Genomic DNA, 23,188 nt, shown 5'->3' with positions numbered 1-23,188 from the left:
CGCGCTGGTGGACCATCCCGTCAGATCTGCCCCCCCCACACATGACCTGACAGGACTCCAAAAACACCCCCTCACACATTGCCACTGAATACAGACTGTTACTGAGCACAAGAATAGGATATAAGGAACTGAATGAGGATTGAGAATGGAGTCAGTGAATGCAGACGAGTTCACGGTGGAGGCAGTGGAGAGGGTGAGTAGAGTGTGACATGCTGTGTGACCAAACTGACTCGCAGAAACACCATAACATGTCACTCGACTATTTGTGTTTCAGAGTACTTGACAAACGGTGCCTAATAACACAACCTTATAGCATTTCACCTAAATGTTATGTAAAGTTAAAAGAGAAATGGTAGACTACATTTTAGGTGCTGCAACTGGTCCTGCACTACGTGACATATTATATTTGGGGTCTGAGTGACCATAGTAGCAGCTCATTAAACAACACTTACTAACAAAAGATTGTAATGTTTTTTAAAGAAATCAAGCCTGCATTTATTTCATCCAAAGTGCAGCAAAGCAGTAATACTGTAAAAAAAAAAAATAATAATAATAATAATAATAACTAAAAAAAAAAAAAAAAACATTTTTACTATTTAAAGTAACTGTTTTCTATTTGGATATATTTTAAAATGTAATTTATTCAAGCAGTCAAATCTAAATTTTCAGCATCATTACTCCAGTCACATGATCCTTCATGTGAAATCATTATCATTATAATGATGAAATCATTATAATATGATGATGTGCTGTTCAAGAGACATTATTATCATTATTATTATTATTATCAATATTAAAAAAAAGTTGAGTGCATTTTATTCAGGATTCACTGATGAACAGAAAGATCCAAAGATCAGCATTTATCTTTTTTTTATCAAAATTGATTTAGACATTTATAATGTTACAAAAGATTTTTTGTTTTAGATAAATGTTGTTTTTCTGAACTTTCTATTCATCAAAGAAATTCTACTCAGCTGTTTTCAACATAATAAATGTTCAGAATAACAAATCAGAATATTTGAATAAATGCAAGTATAATGCAAATAAATGCAGGCTTGGTGTGCAGAAGAGACTTCTTTAAAAAACATTAAAAATCTTACTGTTCAAAACTTTTGACTGGTAGTGCACATTGTAATAACACACATAAAAACACATATAACATGAAAAAAATGCAATGCTAATATTGTTTTATTGGAGATACACTCCTACCAGTTTGTACTTTTTTTTGTATTGTTTCACAATGTGCTTTTGCCCAAACCAAAAATACACTACTAGGACTGGATACCATTACTTTTTTCAATCAATCACTCAATCAATCAATCAATCAAACAATCAATCAATCACTCAGTCAATCAATCAATCAATCAATCAATCAATCTATCAATCTATCAATCATTCAATAATCATTTTCTTTCTTTCTTTCTTTCTTTCTTTCTTTCTTTCTTTCTTTCTTTCTTTCTTTCTTTCTTTCTCTCCTTTTTTAGTTTACTGAGTTTTTGATTGGGCCAGACAAACTTATAAGAATAAAAAATATGTTCAGATTGCTATTATTAATTTATATATATATGTATCAATAAGGTATCACAGGTTCCAAAAAATATTAAGCAGCACAACTGTGTCTAACTTTGATAATAAATCAGCATATTAGAATGATTTCTGAACACTAAAGACTGGAGTAATGGCTGATGAAAATTCAGCGCTGCATCACAGAAATAAATTATATTAAATAATTATATTAAATAAATTATTTAATAATTATATTAAATTAAAAAATATTAAAATAAGAAACCAATATTAGAAATTGTAATAATATTTCACAATATTGCATTTTTTTCTGTATTTTTTTGTTAAAGCATAAAAGACTCCATTAAAAAACATTAAAAATTGTACTGATCCCAAACTTTTGAACAGCAGTGTATATAGCATAGAGAAAAAGCTATTTAAATGATTTTGATTCTCTGGTTCGTGCATTATGGGAAATGTAGTTTTTTATTGTGTTTTCAAGAATTCTGCTGTTAACTATAATAATTTAAAAAATAAGTTGAAATAATGCATGCTAATGGCTTCAAAAGAAGTATACCATCAATCAGCAATGGACCTCATGATACCTTTATCTTTAAAGGTAAAAAAAAAAGTATAATTAAAAATCAGTTCTACTACTAGTTTTACTTCTGAAACCCAACTTTTCCACTCTATTGTTATTTAAGGAAAATGAGAGGACTGCAACACTGTATAGATCAATCAGAAGCCAAGACTAAACTATCCGTTTTATACTATACTATTATTATTGAAAATTGTGTTTAAAGATTTTGGTGGAATATCATATATAAGAATATCATACAGCAGAACACTTCTGTCACTGCTTGGCGCTTCATGAAATGTGTATATAGCAGTTATTCTGTGCCTACAACTAGTTCCTCAGCTTTTCTGAAGAGACACTTAAGGGTGAAAATGAATGCTAACACTTGAATTGAAAAAAAAGTGTGATAGCCATACATTTTAACAAGCCTTTTTCTTTTCTTTAAGAGCAGTAAATTAAAACTATCAAAGTCTGGAGGTATAATTGAATAGAAATAAATTTCATCAGCTCCATTCAGGGCTGCCGTATGTTTGGAGAATCCTGTCCCTGAGGATTCTGTTCCTTCATATTCCCATCATTCCACTAACAGCTGAGTAAAGCCACACAAGTTTGTAGGTGTTTGGCCTTGTGCAGTTCAGAACAATATAGAAGCTTCTGTAAGTGGAAAGTAACTTGATATCCTCAGTAAGCCGTGCTGGTCTAATAATAACTGTCAGCTTGAGGGGGATTTGGTGACTGGTTTATGTTCTGCTCCCCATTGTGTCCTGTGATTTTGGTTGCATTTTATCTATGCATTATCAATGCATTTTTGGTGGAAAGAATGTGGTCATTTCAATATGTAAATTATACAAATCAAAAGTTCAATCATTCCTAATCATTACGATTTTTAAAAATTCTCTTTTGTTCAACAGGGCTGCATTTATTTGATAAAAAATGCAGTAAAAAGTCTAATATGTGACCCTGGACCACAAAACCAGTCATAAGGGTCAATTTTTTGAAACGGAGATGCATGCATCATCTGAAAGCTGAATAAATAAGCTTTCCATTGATGTGTTTTTGTTTGGATAGGACAATATTTGGCTGAGATACAACTATTTGAAAATCTCAAAATATTGAGAAAATCGCTTTTAAAGTTGCTCAAATGAAGTTCTTAGCAATGCGTATTACTAATCAAAAATTAAGTTTTGATATATTTACGATAGGAAATTTACAAAATATCTCTACTTATTTAATTCACATCTTTACTTAATATTTTCATGATTTTTGTCTTGAAAGAACAATCGATAATTTGACCCATACAATGTATTTTTGGCTATTGCTACAAATATACCTGTGCTACTTAAGGTTTTGTGGTCCAGGGTCACATATATTATTGCAGTTTAACTATATTTTAACATGCAATTTATTCCTGTGATGCAAAGCTGAATTTCAGCATCATTACTCCAGTCTTCAGTGTCACGTGATCCTTCAGAAATAATATTAATATACAGATTTGCTGCTCAAGAAACATTTATTATTATTATGTTGCTCCCTAATCATTTTGTGGAAACTGTGATATATACCATTCAAAAGTTGGGGGTAAGTTAAAAAATTTAAAGATGCATTAAATTAACCAAAAGACATTTATAAAGTCACAAAAGATTTCTATTTCAAACAAATGCTGTTTGTAATTGTTCTATTCATAAAAGAATCCAAAAAAAATGTACAGTTTCTACAAAAATATTAAGTAACAAAAAATTTGACACTGAAGACAAATGTAATAGCTGCTGCAAATGTACAAAGAAATCTTTCATAACATCATAAATGTCTTTGCTGTCATTTTTTGATATATTTAATATGTTCTTGCTGAATAAAAGTATTTAAAAAAACGTACTTACCCAAACTATATGACTTGTGGTGTGTTACATTTCCACAAAAAAAAAAAAAAAAAAATCAGCAGTAAAAATTGTTCGAAGACTGGAGTAATGGGTGCTAAAAATTCAGATTTGCCATCACAGAAATAAATCATATTAATATCATAATAATAAATCATATTAATATATTAAATATTTAATACAACCAAAACAGTTCTTTTAAACTATATAAAAAATCACAATATTACTGCTCTTACTGTAATATTTGTAGTAAAAACAATAGGTAACTGAATAACTATATTAAACAACATTTTAATACTATTTGCATGTGTTGCTGCCATAATGAGAATTATTTTCATATAAAGGAAAAATAACTGAAAAATAGATCTACATCTTTACTACTTTATTACAAAATAAAGAAAATTTAAATACTGTATTTTGTTTTTTGTTTTCTGTATTTTTTTTTTTTCAAATAAATGTTACACTGGTGAGCATATGAGACTTCTTTCTTGATGATTCAGCCTTTTGATAAGTAGTTTAATTTTAATAGGATCATTGGTCTTTGGTCTCTCTTAATGTTCTGTAGGCTCTTCAGCAGCTCTACTATGACCCTGATATGGACAAGAAGAATGTGGCCCAGAAGTGGCTCACACAAGCACAAGCATCACCACAAGCATGGCACTTCTGCTGGGCTTTGCTCCGGCCAGACAAAGTAAGCAGTGGATTTGACTACACCACACTTTAAAGGGCACCTATTATGCCCCTTTTTACAAGATGTAATATAAGTCTCAAGTGTCTCCAGAATGTGTCTGTGAAGTTTCAGCTCAAAAGACCATTTATTATATCATTTTGAAAATGCCTATTTTGAGTGGAAGCAGAAACACGCTGTTTTCGTGTATGTCTCTTTAAATGCGAATGAGCTGCTGCTCCCTGCTTCCTTTTCTATGTGAGTACTAAACTAAGTTATTTTTTATGTCTTATTGCGCTTAAACTCTTTCATGTCTTATTGCGCTTAAACAGCATAATAGGTGCCCTTTAAAATGTGTGGATTTCATTGCATTACATTCAGAGTTCTTTCTTATTTGGTTTCACATTAGGTTCCTGAGATCCAGTTTTTTGGAGCAAGCACATTACATGTTAAAATCTCCCGCCACTGGTCCGACCTCCCACCCGGTCAATTAGACTCGCTGCGCTCGCAGCTCATCACCCAGGTCAGCCAGTTTGCCTCAGGGCCCAAGATGGTGCTAACAAGGCTCTGTGTTGCTCTGGCCTCTTTGGTTCTTCACATCCTACCCGAAACGTGGCCGACGGCAGTACCAGATCTTCTGTGTGCCTTCCAGACCGGAGAGGGGTGACAGAAGCTGACGGTCAAGCCCGATGCCTTGCGCTTCTTGAACTCCTCGCCGTTCTGCCTGAGGAGCTTCAAAACAGCAGGATCCCGGCCTCTCGGCGTTCCCAGTTGAGAAGCACTCTGGCTGTGGACTGGAGCTCGGTCTGCTTCCTGCTCCAGCAGTTACTACAGCGGCCGGACGCACCCTGTCCGGTCAGAGAGCGGGTGCTGAGGTGTGTGTCCTCCTGGCTCACACTAGACATCACTTTAAAAGACAGCGAGGGGTTGCTGGAAAGCTGCTTTGCCTTGCTGAAAGAGTCTGAGTTGTTTGACACAGCTGTAGAGACCATCGTCAGCATCATCTCACAGCCTGACTGTCAGAGGTGAGATATGACAAAGCATATGTGCTGTTAAAACAAGCACTAGTTTGTGTCATGTATTAATGGTTCTGTCTGTTTCCCCAAGCATCACATAAATTTTTTCCTTTCTTTTGCCACATCATTGTTTATTCAAAAAAAGTAGGATTTATGTATTTGAATTGCATATGAAATTTGGATTTTAATTTGAACACAGTTTTACATTAACTAGTGAACTTAATCTGAGACATATTTATCTGAAATACGTAAATGAAACATGTAAGAAACAGGATTTCTAACGAATTTAATACAATTTAAAAACATAGTACACTGGTTTATATAGGTTTATATCATCAAAAAAAAAAACCCAAAAAAACAATTTGTTTTATTCTCAGATACATAACTAATTATATATTGCTTGTTTCACAACTAGCCAAATTTAACCATGTTCATACTTTTTAAATGAAAAAATGTCATTATTTTAAGACTCAATTCACAATGAATTTATGCTGAGGAATAAATACATTTTGAATATCATTATTTAGATAAAATCAAAAATATATAGAAATAGTTCATAATGAACTATGCCATTATTTTTTGAGTCCAGAAATCTTACCTGTCTCATTTATTTATGACTGACAAATATGCATTACATTTTATCTTGTTTATTACTTTATGTTAAAACTGAGTAATCCAAATGGGTGGAAATTTTATATGCAATTCAAATACATAAATCTTACATTTTGGCCTAAATATAAAGTATTATGTCAGAAACACAGTTTTGTACAGTTTATGGACTACAAAAAAAGAAAATAAAAAAAAAGAATGGTAATTAAAATAGTCAAATTGATTGATTCTTTTCATAAATATTATTTAATATTGATAAATTAACTCATAAATAAATTTATGGGTTGGATCAGGTAGAAATAGCTCTTTAAATAAAAAAATTGCCAGTGTATATTTTGTGGCCACAATGATAATTATTTTCATATAAAATAAGCTGAGAAATTTTGCAGAATATTGCAGATATTTTAAATCTACACCTTTACTACTTAATTACAAAATTACAAAATAAATCAAAAATTCATTTGAAACACAGTTAACAGTCTGATAATATTTAGCATTAAAAAAAGACTCATATTCCTTTTGAAATGTGTCATAGAAAAATTAATTCAAACAGCATCTCTGCAAAACTGGGATGCAAAGCTTAAAGGTGACTGATTATGCCCCTTTTTATAAGATGTATTAAAAGTCTTAGGTGTCCCCAGAATGTGTATGTGAAGTTTCAGCTCAAAATACCCCAGAGATCATTTATTATATCATTTTGAAAATGCATATTTTGAGTTTTCGTGCATGTCTCTTTAAATGCAAATGAGCTGCTGCTGCCCGTCCCCTTTTCCAGAATAGAGCTGTGCCTTTACAGCTCACACCTCACATATTCTGCCAAAAAATATCTGTTTAGTTTTGATTATCGTGCTGAAATAATGAGTTTTAAACCATATTAGTTTAAACTTCCGATGCTACACGGTTTTCTGAGCACTCACATTTGAAGCACATGCACAGAAAGCGGCCGTCACACAGCATGTGAGTACCAAACTAAGTTCTCTTTCATGTCTTATTGCGTTTAAACTCTTTCATATCTTAGTGTGCTTAAACTGCATAATAGGTGCACTTTAGAATGTATGGATTTCATTGCAGTACATTCAAAATTCTTAGTTATTTGGTTTCACATTAGGCGGCGTGTGAGTACTAAACGAAACACTTTCATGTCTTATTGCGCTTAAACTGTCAAATACACAGACGTTTATGTTAAAAACACGAGTTACAAAAACAGTCTGTGAAGATAAACAGCAGGGAAAGAAATTGCATGTTTACATTAGATCTGTGTGGCAGCAGCGTAATATACAATAAACAAATCAATAAGTCCACTGCTCTTTTGTCTCCTTTGAGGTGCCGGTAATATTATAATAAGATCCCCTTCCTACGTCACAGGTTGAGCGAAATCTGAACAGCTAGTTTTTTCACATGCCTGTAGAGAAAGGCTTTCCAAAATAAAGTTACTGGGTTGTCCTTTTTCACAATTTTGGGTTGGTAGGTGCACCAGGGACCTGTTTATAGCACTTAAACATTGAAAAAGTCAGATTTTCATGGTGTGTCCCCTTTAAAACCAGTGGATTCGAATGATTAGTTGAATGATTAAACTAATAAAACTACTTTTATACACAAACAAAACAATTAAATATCTATTATTGGTTGATAATTTGGAAAAAAAAAAGTTTGGTAACTGATTTTCCCTAACACAAGGAAACTGTCAACTGAAACATTCATTCAAGCTAATTTCTTTATTTGTAAGCTCAACACCTTGGTGCACAGAAGCTCGTGTATGAAATATTCATTTTTGTAGTCTTTGTGTTTGTGCGTGTGGAGGTTTGCAGACAGTCTGCTGAAGGTTGTTCCTCAGGTGCTGGGTCTTCAGGAGCAGCTAAAGAAGTCTGTGCAGGACGGAGACATAGAGACGTCACATGGAATCTGTCGCATTGCTGTAGCTCTGGGAGAAACGCACTGCAGGTTGGACATAATGACTTATATGCATCATTAATCTCCCATTAATAACAGTCTTAAATGACCTCAGATGGCCTGGGTCTATAAGAAGGCCAATTCATCATCTGACTGCCCTTGTCTATTTGGTGAAACCTCTTTTCCCTCTTTCTGTCCCTCTCAACTCCCCAGGACTCTTCTGGAGCAGGTGGATCACTGGCAGGGCTTTCAAGCTCTAGTGAGCATGATTATGTCCTGCACAGGTACACCTGGACACTATCCTGTGGATGAGACCTCCAGCTCGCTCACGCTCACATTCTGGTACACCCTACAGGTACAAGTCCACCCGAAAAATCACTCACGTTTGATGCCAGCTGGTGCTGCGTTGACTTAACTGGAGCAGATATGATGTTTTGAGTGCTGGTGGTGTCATAACGGCTGCTTGTTTCAGGACGATATTACGTCACTGGATGCTGAGCGGCAGACGCTCTATCTACAAATCTACAGACCTGTGTACTTCCAGCTGGTGGATGTTCTGCTGCAGAAGGCCTGTTTTCCCAGAGATGAGGACTACGCCACGTGGTCTGCAGATGACAAAGAGCAGTTCAGGACTTACAGGTTAAACTAGAACTTAAGAGGGAAAAATATAACTCCATAGCACAAAATGCAAAACTGTTTAACGCTAACTCTAATGGAAGAAAACTATACACAGGGTCAATAATCAAAAAAGGGAAATAACAACATCACAGACTGCAACTGGGTAAAACAGTATTCTGGTTGACCACTTAAAATACTCCTAAAATAACTGTAAAAATATTTTTTAACAGTTTTGTAGCTCAGATAATACACTTATATAATTATATGATTTTATAATTCATAATATACTTATTCATAATTTTAACAGAAGAATTAATGTATGTGATTGTATAAATCCTATGCTTCACATTTTTTGCTTTTAAATTCTCCTAAAATTGGCCCTGGTGTCTCCTGGGATATACTTTTAAATAAAACTGAAAATATCCAAAAATGTTCCAAAACATGTTGCTTATATGCACTTTAAAATATATAATATATATTCTTTAGGTTTTAGTTAATTATATTTTCTTATATATTAAATGTTTTAAATATTTCATCTAATAATATCTAAACATTTTGTCAAAAGTACATTTAAAAAACACTTTTTGCATTTACTCAAAATCTGTTTTTAAGACTGAAAATTGATTTACCAGTGACATTCCTGTTAAAAAAAAAATTGTATGTACAACATTTTTTCGAAATACATTCATTTGGTGCTAAGTATACTGCAAATACATTTCCATATGTTACAGAAGGTTCAAACGTTCACTGCTCCAGAAGGAATTACAATGCATCAAGAACTGGGGGGTGAAAAGTTTTGACCGGAATGCAGATGTGTACATTTTTCTTATTTTGCCTAAATATCATATATTTTTTTTTCATTTAGTACTGCCCTTCAGAAGCTACAGAAGATACTTACATGTTTCCTAGAAGACAAAATAAGTTAAATCTACCCTGATCTTCAAATTCAAAAAGTTTGACTTAATGCATGGTTTTTCCTTCTGGAGCATCAGTGAGTGTTTGAACCTTCTGTAATAGTTGCATGTGAGTCCCTCAGTTGTCCTCAGTGTGAAAAGATGGATCTCAGAATCATACAGTCATTGATGGAAAGGGTTCAAATACACAAAAATGCTAAAAACAAATAATTTGTGGGACCTGAAGGACTTTTCACAGCTGTGGATCATTCAGGTAACAACACAGTATTAAGAATCAAACGTATGTAAACATTTGAACAGGGTCGTTTTTATAAATTCAACTATTATTTTCTCTTGTGGACTATATGTAAACGTCTTTTATGTGAAATATCTTATTCAGGTCAGTACTAAATAAAAAATAACATGTATTTTGTATGATCCCTCTTATTTTGGTAAAAATTCTGCAAGGTGTATGTTTGACCTCAACTGTACTTAGTATGAAATAAATGTATTTTAAATAAATTATAGCATAGGGATGTATTTCAAATATATTTTGCCATTTGAGGGTTTAAACTAAATACAGTATATTTTCATTTTGAAAAGTATACTTCAGCCTTTTTTGCTGTTTACAAGTAAATTTATTGCATATAACTGAAATGTATCTTGGCAAAAAAAAAAAAAAAAAAAAAGTTCTATATATTTTAGTTATCAAAGCCTGTTTTTTTTACAATGTGAGGTACATTGTTGGCTACAATATATGGTAAATGGTGTGAGATTAATTATACAGCAAAGTTCAATATTTAAATTTAGAAGTGTATTCACTGATTCTCTGGCAAACAGCATTAATATTACAAGCCAGTCGTCAGTCTTCATTTATTTTTCATTTGTATCGTAATGCAATAATAAGCATGTTTAATTGGATTTCAGGGTTGACATCTCGGATACTCTGATGTATGTGTATGAGCTGCTGGGCCCAGAGCTCCTCAGAAACCTCTATGATAAACTAGGCACGCTGCTGACGGACACAACACACCCCTCCTCATGGCAAGTCAGTCCTAATGTTACACCGGCTTATAAATACGGTGTATATGTCATGTATTATATTGAACAGTATCTCTGTGTCATCTCCCTCTCTTTCCCGTGGAGGATATAGAGGCTCTGCTGTTTGGCTTTCAGTCCATTGCTGAGACAGTAGATGTCAGTTACTCAGACGTCATTCCAGGACTGATCGGCCTGATTCCTCTTATCACAGCAAATAATGTTCAGCTGGCTGAGACCATCATGTTCACCATTGGTACACTCATTCATTTCTAAACATAGCTTGCAAGTGTATTCTACAAATCAGAGTTTCTGTGGGTCTTAAAATATCTTAATTCAGCCTTAAATTTATAGTAACTGATATAATAGATCCTTACAATGAATAAACCTTGCTGCATGTAACCTTTAATCTAAAAAAATTAGTTTATGTCGAAACTAGCATGTATACAAATTTTACTATTGTGACAATATTGTAGTGAAAGATGATATCACTGACTGGTGTCATGGTTTCTTGCAGGCTCTTTGGCCGAATGGTTGGCTGATCATTCGCTCATGTTGGCAAGTGTCCTGCCTGTGGTCTTGCATGGTCTGTCCAACCCGGAACTGTCCGTGGCTTGTGTTTCTGCTCTGAAGAGAATCTGCCGGGAGTGTCGACATGACCTCCACCTTCACGCCAATGACATCATGGCCGTCTCACAGGTTTAAAAAAAAAACTTTATTACCTAGAAGTACCACTACGGTTATATCAAACCAGTGTCAATGAGTAATGTTTAAGTAATGTAAGCTCAATGTGGTCTTTTTGGTCTCAGGCGGTGCTTGTCAAAGACATCCATAAAGTAAGTCCAATCCATTTGTGTTTGATTAGTTTTGGTATCACTGTAACTGCAACTTACACTAGTAACAACATACAGTGCACAGCATAAATGAGTACACCCCCCTTTGAATAAATATAAAAGATGTATTTTCTTAATGATCAGTAATATAGTTAATGGAAAGATGGCAAAACATAAACTTAATAAAAACAAAAAATATATGCCAATATTTTCTATAAAATAAGTAAATTAGCCAATTTTGTTCAAATGAAGAATTGCAAAAAATGAGTACACCCTAGATTTAATTCAGCAAATGTATAATATTCTAGTACTTAGCTCTGACCCTTCTTAGCACTGAGTGTACAGGTTCATGAGAAATTCCACATCCATCCTGTTTAACTCGTGGAGCATGACCTCCTTAAATGCCCTGGTCTTTAATGGGTTAAAGAGTGTTGCTCAGCTCGTCTCTACAGAATCCCCCACATCTGCTCAAGAGTGTTAAGATTGAGTGAAATACATGTCCACTGAAGGATTTTGGGAGATCCTTGGGAGAATGAATTTCTTCATGGTAATGTTGAAAAATACCCAACAATACAGGAAATGAGGGTTGGGTAGCATCTTCTGTTTCAAGTTTTTGTATTACATCACACAGTGGTGTGTGAATTGATGACAGCATTGATAAAGCACAAATCCCTCACACCTTCAGCACTCATACATCCCAATCTAAGAGCTTTACTACCACTGAACGTCACTGTGGGAACTAGGCATTTCTCAATTTACTCCTCCTCTAGCAACACCAGAACATTTTGGATGCTTTTGGATCCGAAATGGCTGACTTGGTCTCTTGAGACCAGAGTATTGATTCCCAGAAGTCTGTATTTTGTAAATATGGGCCTTGGAAGAGGTTAAATGAGTTTATTGTGCTTTGGCTACAGTAGGTAATTCTAGTGGTGACAACAACCACGCATGTCAGTTTTGCAGGTTGCGTTGTACTCTGTTAGATAAAGTGTCACTCTTTTCATAGTTTTTTCAAGCTCTGAGACACTTGCATAGTATTTCTCTTGCTCTTTTTCTTGCAAAAATTCACTCAGAACTAAATGAAAATTTAAAGTGAGGACCTGATTATTTCAGGAGCCTTGAGCCAAGTCCATTGTTTTTGAATGTCGGTGCTACTTCTGCTATATTTTCACACTTAAAACAATAATTTGGTATTCCTCTTGTACCATTGTCATCTTTTATGCTAAGAAATAAATCTCCTGGCAGTTCTCTCCCAAGTGATTCCACTGTTGCCAGCATTTAACACTCAAGTCTGAGTATGATTCAGTAGGCTATATAACACTTTTAATTGTCAGGAAATTACTTGTCTTTGCAACACAACATTTTATTACTTTGATTTAAAAAAAACTTATTTTCCTGAATAATTTTGACATTCTTCTTTGGTAATTGATCAGGCAGGCTTGTTGGAACATTATATCTCCAAAGAACCCTAACATGTCTTCAAAGTAAAGAGTAATTGCTGAACTTGTTAAGTTTTAGAGGGGGTGTTCTCATTTATGCTGTGCCCTGTACATGATTACACTGTATAATGCTTAACCCTCCTAAGCATTTCAAAAAAGAGTCACAACTTGGCTGTTCATGGTAATTTTTGACCCAGGGGCAGTAAGAGTGTCACTTTTTTTCATGAAATGATGTAACACTTATTTCCTTAACAGTAAGGTTATGCTCTAATTTGGGCAATTTTAAGTCACTGAGATGTCCAAAATTTCATGACTTTTTCTCTATTTTTACCATCATTTGTTTAAAGAGGCAGTTCAACCAAACAATTTACTTTTCTCACCCTCAATTTTTTCTGAACCTGTATGAATTTTTTAATTCTGTTGAACACAACAGAAGATATTTTAATAAATGTTGGTAACCAAACAGTTGACGGAAGCCACTGACTTCTATAAAAAAAAATACAATGGAAGTCAGTGTCTTGAATATCTTCTTTTGTGTTTAACAGAAAAAAGAAACTCGTGCAGGTATCGAACAACTTGAGTGTGAATAAATGTTGACAGAATTTTCATTTTTGGGTGAACTGTCTCTTTAAACATATATGCAAACGTATGGAAGTAAATTTGAGAATTTATCGTTTATTTGGGCATGCTGGGTCAAAATCATGTCATGACAACAATGGCCAGTATATGCAATATAAATTTTTATGCTACCAATTATTTGTCAAGTTAAGTTTTTAAATAAGTTTTTAAAATTACTTAAAATTACTAAGTGTAATTTTTGCAGCAATGCTTACAGTCATACACAGTCACTCACATTTCAGTCTCTCAGTCTGTGTATTTTTTACATTCTGAATGTTAATTCAGAATAATTGTATAATTTTACAAAATTCTAATTTTATAAATAATTTGACCCCTTCATTAGGGGCCAGGCATCAAAGGTGCTGTCACCTATTGTATCCATTGGTTTTCTTCTTCTTCCGCTCTGGAAGTCTATGGCAGCCCATAGAACTGCTATCAAAACCATTCACGTAAAGCGCGTTAACGAATGTGACGAAATTCACATAAAAATGGACATGAGGTTATATCTTCATAGCAGTTGAAGATTTGGTCAGATTCTGACCAAACTTGATTCATGTTATTCCAACCATGACCTGAGGGCACATGAGTAGTTTCAGCAAAGCACCACCTTCTGGTCAAAGGATATTAAAAAACTGACATTTTTGTTTGACCAAAAATCATATGATTAATCTTGTTAGATTTGGAATAGCATACCAAATCAAACAATACCTAATTTTCCTATGTCAGCAATTCTGAGCGTGGACCATTCTCAATTTTGTAGTAAAATGCTGTATTTCACAAACATATTGTTTCTTGAAAAATGGATAGTTCCGCTCCATGATTCTGATTGGTTAAGCCACATTTGAAGCTGTTGTAAATTACTCTACAAACGTACACCTTTGCTTATGTTTGTGTGTTGCTCGGCAACCACTTTGTTGCAGCCACAACCGTTTCTGAGGAACTACATTGTTTGGCGGAACAATAATGTTTTTATTAATATCATTACACTTTATTTGCTCTGTTTTATTTTGTAAAACCTTCCTATGTATATGGAAAAAACATTTTTTAAAACAATAAGCCCTGTGAAGACGTGGTTCACAGTGAATTTATAACAGCTAAGGGGGTTTTAGGCACTCCGCTTCATGCCGTGCCTAACAACACCCCTCAGCTGTTATAAATTCTCTGTAAACCATGACTTCTTGGGGATTATTGCTTTATTCCTCTTCTTCTCCTTCTCTTGAAAGTCTATGGCAGCCCTCTCAGGCAGTCTGTGGGAAAGTTATGAAATCTGGCACATGGATAGAGGGCAGTCTTATTATTAACCACAGCAAATCTCTGAGTCTCTAACTCAAACTCTGTAGCGCCACCAACAGGCTAAATTTCTACAGTCAAGATTTTCTGCAATTTTAAATTTAAAAAAAAAAATTACTTTTTCAAACTCGCCCAAGGCGGTTTGTCCAATTTTCACCAACACTGATAATCTTCAGAGCATTCTGTCAAAATATATCAAAAGCTTAAAGTGCATTAACAAATTTGACATAAGTGCAAAAATGGACGTGAGACTATATTTCTGTAGCGCTTTAGCAGATTTTGACCAAACTTGGTATGTGTTATAACAAGCATGATCTACATGAGTAGTTTTAGTACAGATATATTAAAAATGGACATTTCTGCTTATAATCTTCTGACCAGTGTGGTCAAAAATCATAAGACTGATAAATTTGGAATGGCATGCCGAATCAAATGATTTTCTTATCACTGTCTTTTAGTGTGTCTGCCCTTAAATTAAATCCTAAAAAAAAGTCAGCATGTTTTTACTCAGATTGACAAAAGCAGATTAAAAAAATGAAAGCTTATAAGGGTTAGTAGATCATTAGTTAATTTTGAAATTTTGGTTCTATATTTTTCACCTATATTCATATGAATGTACTGAACATGATGTGACACAAATCATGTGAATCATGTGCTGATCATGCTTGTTAGTCATTTCACAGTAAGACTGACAGTAAGTTTTCTGTACAGAGCCCTCAGTGTATGTGGGTAATGCAGGCGTTGGGTTTCCTGCTCTCAGCCCTGCCCAGTGATGAGATTCTGGGGAAGCTGCTCTCTCTGGTCACCCCTCACATCCAGCAGCTGGAGAAACTGGCCAATGAGCCGGTGAGGAGTAGTAATTTCACTGTATGCTGAATTCAAGAGCTATCAGTCCAATGTTGAATCTGAAGAAAAAATATAGTTGTATAATACAGAAGAAAAATAGTTCAAGAAAATATTTTTTAAGTAACTTTTTACCCCTATGTCATTCCAAACCTGAATTTGTTAGAGCACAGAAGTATATGTTTTGAAAAATGACAAAGTGGTGTCCAGTGTTTTTTTGAATCCCATTGACTTTTGTATAAAAATGTATTGTGATTTGAAAACATAAAAAAACAGTTCTTTAAAATGATGTGTTCTGTGGAAGAAGACAAAGTCATGCAGGTTTGGAATCACATAACGATAAATAAATTATGACAGACTTTTCATTTTTGAAAATGAAATGTTGGCTGAAGTGTTTTTTTAAGTATGTCTACCTCATAGCTAGTAGACAAAACAATTTGGTTTTTACTCTCTTTAACCGTTTGATGCAGCCCAGCTCTGCTAATAAGCCTCCTATTGTCCACATCCTGGGCATGCTGTCCAATCTCTTCTCCACATTTGACCTAAACAAGCAAAGCGAAAGATTGGAGGTCACAAGGCCCGGCCAAACACAGCCACACAACAACAACCCGGTACGACAACCCTTCAAGACTCAAACTCAGATCAGCTGTTGTGCATTAGCAAGAATGTTTGAAACAAACAGACCTGTAAAATGAGCACCCAACAGCTGTTCTGGGCATTTCTCAGGTGGTGGTTGTCCTGCAGCAGGCTTTCCCTCTGATCCAGAGCATTCTCAACAAGTGGCTGAATGAACCGGAGGTTGTCGAGGTCAGTGTTTGTGAACGTGTGTGTGAGAGAGTTTATGAAAGATTCACTTTTCTCTCACCTCATCTCAGGCGGTGTGTGCAGTCTTTGAGAAATCACTGAAGACCCTTCTCCATGACTTTGCACCGCTGGTGACTCAACTCTGTGAGCTCATTGGTCAGATGTTCAGCGCTTACCCACAAGCCTCTGCTTTAGACCTGACACGACAAGTAAAGACGCAGTCTACTTTACGTAATCCAATTATTTGCTTGCTAATAAGTCAAGTTTCATGAATATAATTTGTTAATTCTTTTCATGTTTTCCACTAGTTAGTTCACATTTTTGCCTGTGAGAAGGATCTCTTTTCTCCAATCACTGCTCTGTTGGAGCTGATTACCAATATCACCATGTCCATTTTTCAGCTCGGTAAGAGATCAGAATGACTCACTATCAGCATATCAACGAGTTCTGTCAACGTCTGAATTTAAAGTGATTAATCAATTCAAATTCTTAGCAAAAGTGCATTAAAGGGATAGTTCTCTCCAGATGAAAAATCATTTTCATTGATTTTTTTATTTCATATTTTTGCAAACCTGTATGACCTGTTTCCAAGAAATCAGTGGGGTCCAGTGTTGTTTTGGACATAGTATGGACAGAAACAGTAGAAAGATCCTTCAAAATATCTGTTTTTTGTTTTGTTTTTCACGGAAGAAAGAAAGTCATGCAGGTTTAGAACAAAGTGAAGGTGAGTAAATGAGGACGAAATATTCATTTTTAGGTGAACTACCCTTTTAAAGATATATTAAGTAACTTTTTCCACTACAAAATTTTTCACCCCCAAAAAAATTACAATTTGACAAATATTACTAAATTGATGTACATGGCTGGCATAGAAAAAGCATGGTGGCTGCTGTGTTGAGATCACGACCAATATTTTGATAAAACTCACATTATCTCAGTAATAAGATGTTTTTTTTGGCTAGTGAGGCAAATATAAAATACCTTAAAGGAGAAGTCCACTTCCAGAACAACAATTTACAAATAATTTACTCACCCCCTTGTCATCCAAGATATTGATGTCTTTCTGTCTTCAGTCGTAAAGAAATTATGGTTTTTGACTTGATTGGTGCCCCGATTTTGCAAAATATAGTTTAAATGCAGCTTCAAAGGGCTCTAAACAATCCCAGCCAAGGAAAAAGCGTCTTATCTAGCGAAACGATCGGTCTTTTTTTTTTAAAAAATAAAAATTTGTATACTTTTTAAGCACAAAAGCTCATGTAGCACAGGCTCTGGGATGCACGTCCACGATGCTACATATTAGTGATGGGTCGTTCTTGAACGATTTGTTCATTTTGAACAAATCTTTAATGTGACTTGGGAAGAACAAACAAGTCATCTCGGGAAGTGATTCGTTCAGCTGCGCATGCGCAACATCCTATTAGGTTATGTCCTGGAATTAGTTTAACTGTTTTGAGTCTTCGGGTTTTTTTGAGTCGTTCGCTTATCTTCGCTTGACTCCAGAGATTAACTAATCAATTATTTTTCCGACTCACGCTGCATTGGTTAAGCTTATGGGGCTGTCACATTATCAGCGAACAACTCAAACCTGAAAACTTGTCAGATAAGAGGTGAGGTAAGCTGAATCATAGACTAAAGACAAACAATGAATTAATCTTTTCTGTTTCTTATAGCATTATAGTTTTGTCTTGTTTGTAGTGTGATCAACGTTTGTGTAAGCAGTAGATGTGTTAGGAAAGTAACACGTAACATTTTAATTATATTTTGCTAAAATTAACGAAATGACTCGAAAAAAGATTTGTTCATTTTGCTGAACGAAATAATGATCCGAACTTCCCATCCTAGTACTAAATTCATCGTCTGTGTAATCCGGCGAAAAACTCCATCTTATTTTCTCCTACAACTTCAGAATCGTCCGACATCATTGTACCTTTTTGTTTGTAAACAGCGTTTGACTAACTTGCACTTTCCTTGTAAACACTGGGTCTGTAGTTCCGCCTATGCTCCGCGTGACCTTTCAATGTGATTCAATAGTACATAGCGTCGTGAGCGCGCATCCCAGAGCCTGTGCTACACAACCTTTTGTGCATAAAAAGTATACAAATTTTCCGAAAAACATGACCGATCGTTTCACTAGATAAGACCCTTCTTCCTCGGCTGAGATCATTTAGAGCCCTTTGAAGTTGCATTTAAACTACATTTTGGAAGTTCAAAATCGGGGCACCAATCAAGTCCATTATATGGAGAAAAATCCTGAAATGTTTTCCTCAAAAACCATAATTTCTTCCTATCTGACTGAAGATAGAAAGACATGGACATCTTGGATGACAAGGGGTGAGTAAATTATTTGTGAATTGTTGTTCTGGAAGTGGACTTCTCCTTTAAAAATGCACAATTTTGCAATAATTATGATATTAATGCTCGACTTTACAGTCATTCTTACCATATGGAAATGTTGTTGTAGGCTCCAGAGATCATCCAGATGTGGTGGAGTCATTTATGCAGCTTCACGCTCAGGTTTGTTGTTTGTTTTTGCCATAATCTGAAAAAATGAACACTTCCAAGTTTGTTTTTGGTAATATTTTCTCTGATGTCTGCAGGTTTTGAAAAGAAAGTCTGACATTTATCTTTCAGACCGTCTTGATATCAAAGCTGTTTTCTACTGTGGTAAGCATTGCATCAGCAAGCGTATTAACAGCCACAGCATTCATTTATTGATCCATTAATTAACTGTCTATGTCTGTGTAGGAATCTTGTCATTCAAATTTCCTGAAACTCCAACACTAAAAGCAACTTGTCTGCTTTTTGTAAGTACAAAACACTGAACATGTTCCAAGAAGCGGTTCATCTTCACAGAAAGCTGTACTTGAACATGCAGAGCTTGTACTGGAATTAGCACTTTCTGTACCAGTAATACTAGATGTTATTCACCCTTTACCTTTTTGAGTATTGTATACACCATTCAGAAATTTGACTGAGCTATCTCGATGTTCCTGCACAGACGGAGCTGATTTCTCATTGTGAGGATATTCCTGCTGTGAGGGAGGTGCTACAGGAGGACGGCAAGCTGCTCCTACAGACCCTACTAGAGGTCAGATATTTCCATGTTTGCAGTTCCATAAGCAGTTCAGTCATATTTAGAAATCAGTAGTTTCAGACAGACTCTCTGTGCATTAGTGTTTGGGATTTTCTGCAGTAGGTGGCGACGTGACCTTTACCAGTAAGTCATTTAAATAATTTATTCAGCCTATTCATTCAAACAGTCATTGGATTCAAACAAATATTCATTCGTTCATACAGGATGGAAACAATAACTGTTTTTATGAGTAAGTCATTGAATCATTCACTCAAGCAATTAGTTCAAAGACACCTATTCAGTTAAATACAATTTAAAGTACTTCACTGGCATGAATGTGTGTGTATATTTACTGTATATAAACACATGGGTTTAGTGGGGGGTAATTGAGAATGAATGGAGAAAAGTCACATGAGAGGAGGCAATGGATTGAATAAAACTGGTTATGTTCAGCTATGATTGGTGTATGCGATAAACCCCACCTCTCTGCGTGTTCGTGTCCGCGTTAGCAAATCAGCACGAATGATCAATATAATGATGTTAATGGGAAGACTAATTTAAAAACATTAGTAAACAACTTGCACACTTAGATACAAGCACTTTGCCAAGTCAAAATAAGACTTAAAATGGCCTGAAAACATGATCTGTGGGAGTTTTTAATAAGTAATCAGCTTGAAATCAGTGAAATTTAAACTAAAACTCCGCATCTGTGACCAATATTTACCAAGCTTTGATGACTGATGATCCGAAAAAATTAAAAATAGTTAAAAATTAACTATTAAAAAGAAAAGCTGAACAAAAAAAAGTTCCAGTGTTGCCAAGTCAGCGGTTTTCCCATGAAATTGGGCTATATTAACACTATTGTTGTTTTTCATGTCCGCGGTTTAAAGCAGTCTCAACAACGTGATATTTAGCCCCTGGAATAGGAATTTTACCAGGGGAACCCCACCAAAAAGCTTGTATTTAACCCCCGGAACTCGATTTTTACAAGGAGACCCCCAAAAACGCAACTGGGCTAGTTTTAAGTAGCAACTGAGTGGGTTTTGTTGTGAAAACCTGGCAACCCTGGTTAGTTCACAAATCAAACATATTAAATTGTTACTGCTTTGAGTTATTATTTTGGAATAAATGTAAATTGCTTAAAAGACTAACGTGATGAAATACATACTTGGTTTAAAAAAACAGAATATTGATTATTGTTTATGATATATATTGTTAATGATAAAATATAAAATTGATTTTCTTTCTTTTTGTGATAGTTTAAGTAATGTTTATTTAACTAAGAAAACTTGACTTTGATTAAAAAAAAAAAAAAAACAGCATCCCCGCACACCACTGATATATAGACACATTTGACATGAAGAAAAATACTGTAATATATGTACTGTGATGGTGTTTGGTTATATTTCAGGACATTAGTTTCGGAGAGTGTGCAGCTAAAAAAATTAGAAAAAATGAATGATTCAGGAGTAAATTAAGTGACTGTCTTTATGAGTGATTCATAGAATCATTCACTTAACCATTTCATTCAAAAAAACTGATTCATTCAGGATGTGAACAAGTTTTTCTGAGTGAATCATTAAGTCAGACAATTCATTTAAAAACACTGACTTATATATGAGAAAGTTGTGTGACTGTCTTTATGAGTGAATAACTGAATCATTTATTTAACCCTTTTTTCAATCACACTGATTCAGTATGGAAACAAGTGACTTTATGAGTGAGTCACTGAATCATTCACTCAGCTAATTCATTCAGAAACACTGATTCATTCAGCAGTAAAATAAGTGATTGTTGAGTCATTGAATTATTTACGTAACCGATTTGTCCAAAAATACTATTTATTTGACACCAGAAAACAATATAATTTTATTTTAAAGTAATTTCATTGGCAGGGCAAAAAAAAAAAAAAAAAAAAAAAAAAAAGTGTCTAAAATGTTAGAAGTTCACTTCCAGAACAAAAAAATGTAAAATGTACAGATAATTCATTCACCCAATTGTCATCCCAAATGTTGATGTCTTTTTTTTCTTCAGTCGTAAAGAAATTATGTTTTTGGAAGAAAATATTTTAAGGTTTCTCTCCATATAGTGGACTTCTATGATGCCCGCAAAAATGCTCATCTTGTCTAGCTCTGATCTCAGTGTTTACAAAGTGAACATGCAAAGAAAATCAAATGCCCTTCACAAAAAAGGTAAAACAACGATGTAGGACGATTTTGATGTTGGAGGTTTTTTGACCTACCCTAACTGTTCTGAACTGTTATACACAGAGTACATGCAGAGCTAGACAAACATTTGACGAGCATTTGAGACAAGCATTTGAGGTTAAAAAGTGTATATAAGTAGTAATTTGTTTTAGAAAATAACAGATTGTTTCGCTATATACAACCCTTCTTCCTCGGCTAGAATCGTTTAGAGGAAATAAAGGCATGAACATCTTGGATGACAAGTGGGTGAGTAAATGATGTGTACATTTTTGTTCTGGACGTGAACTTCTCCTTTAGTTTAATGAACTGCAACCTGAAATATAGAAATTCAGTCCATTATCTTTTAATTAATTGTAATTTTAATTGTGTGTAAAATTACTGATAGGAGTGTTTTAGGATACGTTCACTTCATACAAGAATATGTAGCCATAAAATAGCAGTGTCAAATTTCATTGTGATTGCAGGCCATTGGAGGTCAGTCTCCACGCAGTCTGGCAGAGCACTTTGCGGAGGTCTTGTTTTCAGTGAGCCGTAACTGTCCCAGCATGCTGTCTCTGTGGCTTAGAGAGGCTCTTCTGCCCCCTGGCTTCCCCAGCTCACATCTCACCACCGAGCACAAAGAACACTTCTGCCAGCAGATCCTCAGGTAAAATTCATGACATTAACATTAACACCGGAACTCCAGCCTGGCACTCTTTATAAACATTTGTTTCGTCTTTTCAACTGTTCACGTAGGGAACAAGTGAGTAAGCGACGGATGAAGGACATTGTGAAAGAGTTTGCTTTGTTGAGTCGAGGACTACAAGGTACAGAGTATGCAGCGAACTACTGAACACACTCTCCATACAAGAGCCAGAATGGATTCTGAGTCATCACTGCTTTAGAATTGTAGGCTCAAAAGATACAGTGTTTTGAATACAATCAAGCCATATTGTTTGATATGAGCAAAAACAACAATTGGATGATTTTGACTTTTTGTAATCCTATCACATCTTCTGTAATCACTACAGCACTGATTTCACCACATAAAAAAAAAAAGTTTTCATAAGGATTTTTTTTTTGTCATTTTTCTATTCAAATGATCAAAACATCCTTACAACAAGATACATTTACTTATGACCTGATTTTCTTTTTTTTATTATTTGTTTTAGGATAAACCTTGCTAAATGTTAGATTATGCAAGGTTATGCATTTATGCAAGTCTTGTACATTTGTAGATTTTTATGAATGGGGTGGTTTTTCCAGTTCTGTAGAAACCTGTGGAGCTTTGCAAGCTGTTTCATGTGCACTACATCTTGAATACATCTCATATTCACAGTGCAAAAGTTTAGCTTTGGCAAGATTTTTGATTTATTTTTTTGCTCAGCAAGGTTGCATTTATTTGATCAAAATACAGTAA

The 23,188-nt window shown here is 34.7% G+C and overlaps 1 protein-coding gene across 1 annotated transcript; it reads left to right on the top strand.

The window, feature by feature from the left end:
* The first annotated feature begins 45 nt into the window (after positions 1–45).
* On the top strand, positions 46–22,837 carry ipo13a (importin 13a). The gene is given in 22 exon segments (XM_051135338.1): positions 46–193; positions 4,520–4,645; positions 5,031–5,285; positions 5,288–5,646; positions 8,047–8,187; positions 8,350–8,491; positions 8,609–8,775; positions 10,575–10,695; positions 10,794–10,941; positions 11,203–11,384; positions 11,495–11,521; positions 15,574–15,708; positions 16,176–16,316; positions 16,432–16,512; positions 16,581–16,718; positions 16,818–16,914; positions 18,971–19,023; positions 19,107–19,173; positions 19,255–19,313; positions 19,508–19,597; positions 22,254–22,435; positions 22,525–22,837. Coding segments are annotated over 22 exon segments (2,856 nt in total). The 5' UTR covers positions 46–145; the 3' UTR covers positions 22,622–22,837.
* The last annotated feature ends 351 nt before the right edge of the window (positions 22,838–23,188 follow it).

The sequence above is a fragment of the Labeo rohita genome, chromosome 2, assembly GCF_022985175.1.
Source record: "Labeo rohita strain BAU-BD-2019 chromosome 2, IGBB_LRoh.1.0, whole genome shotgun sequence".
Lineage (NCBI taxonomy): Eukaryota > Metazoa > Chordata > Actinopteri > Cypriniformes > Cyprinidae > Labeo > Labeo rohita.
The sequence above is the reverse complement of the archived record's forward strand: the minus strand, read 5'-3'. Positions and strand labels throughout refer to the sequence as shown.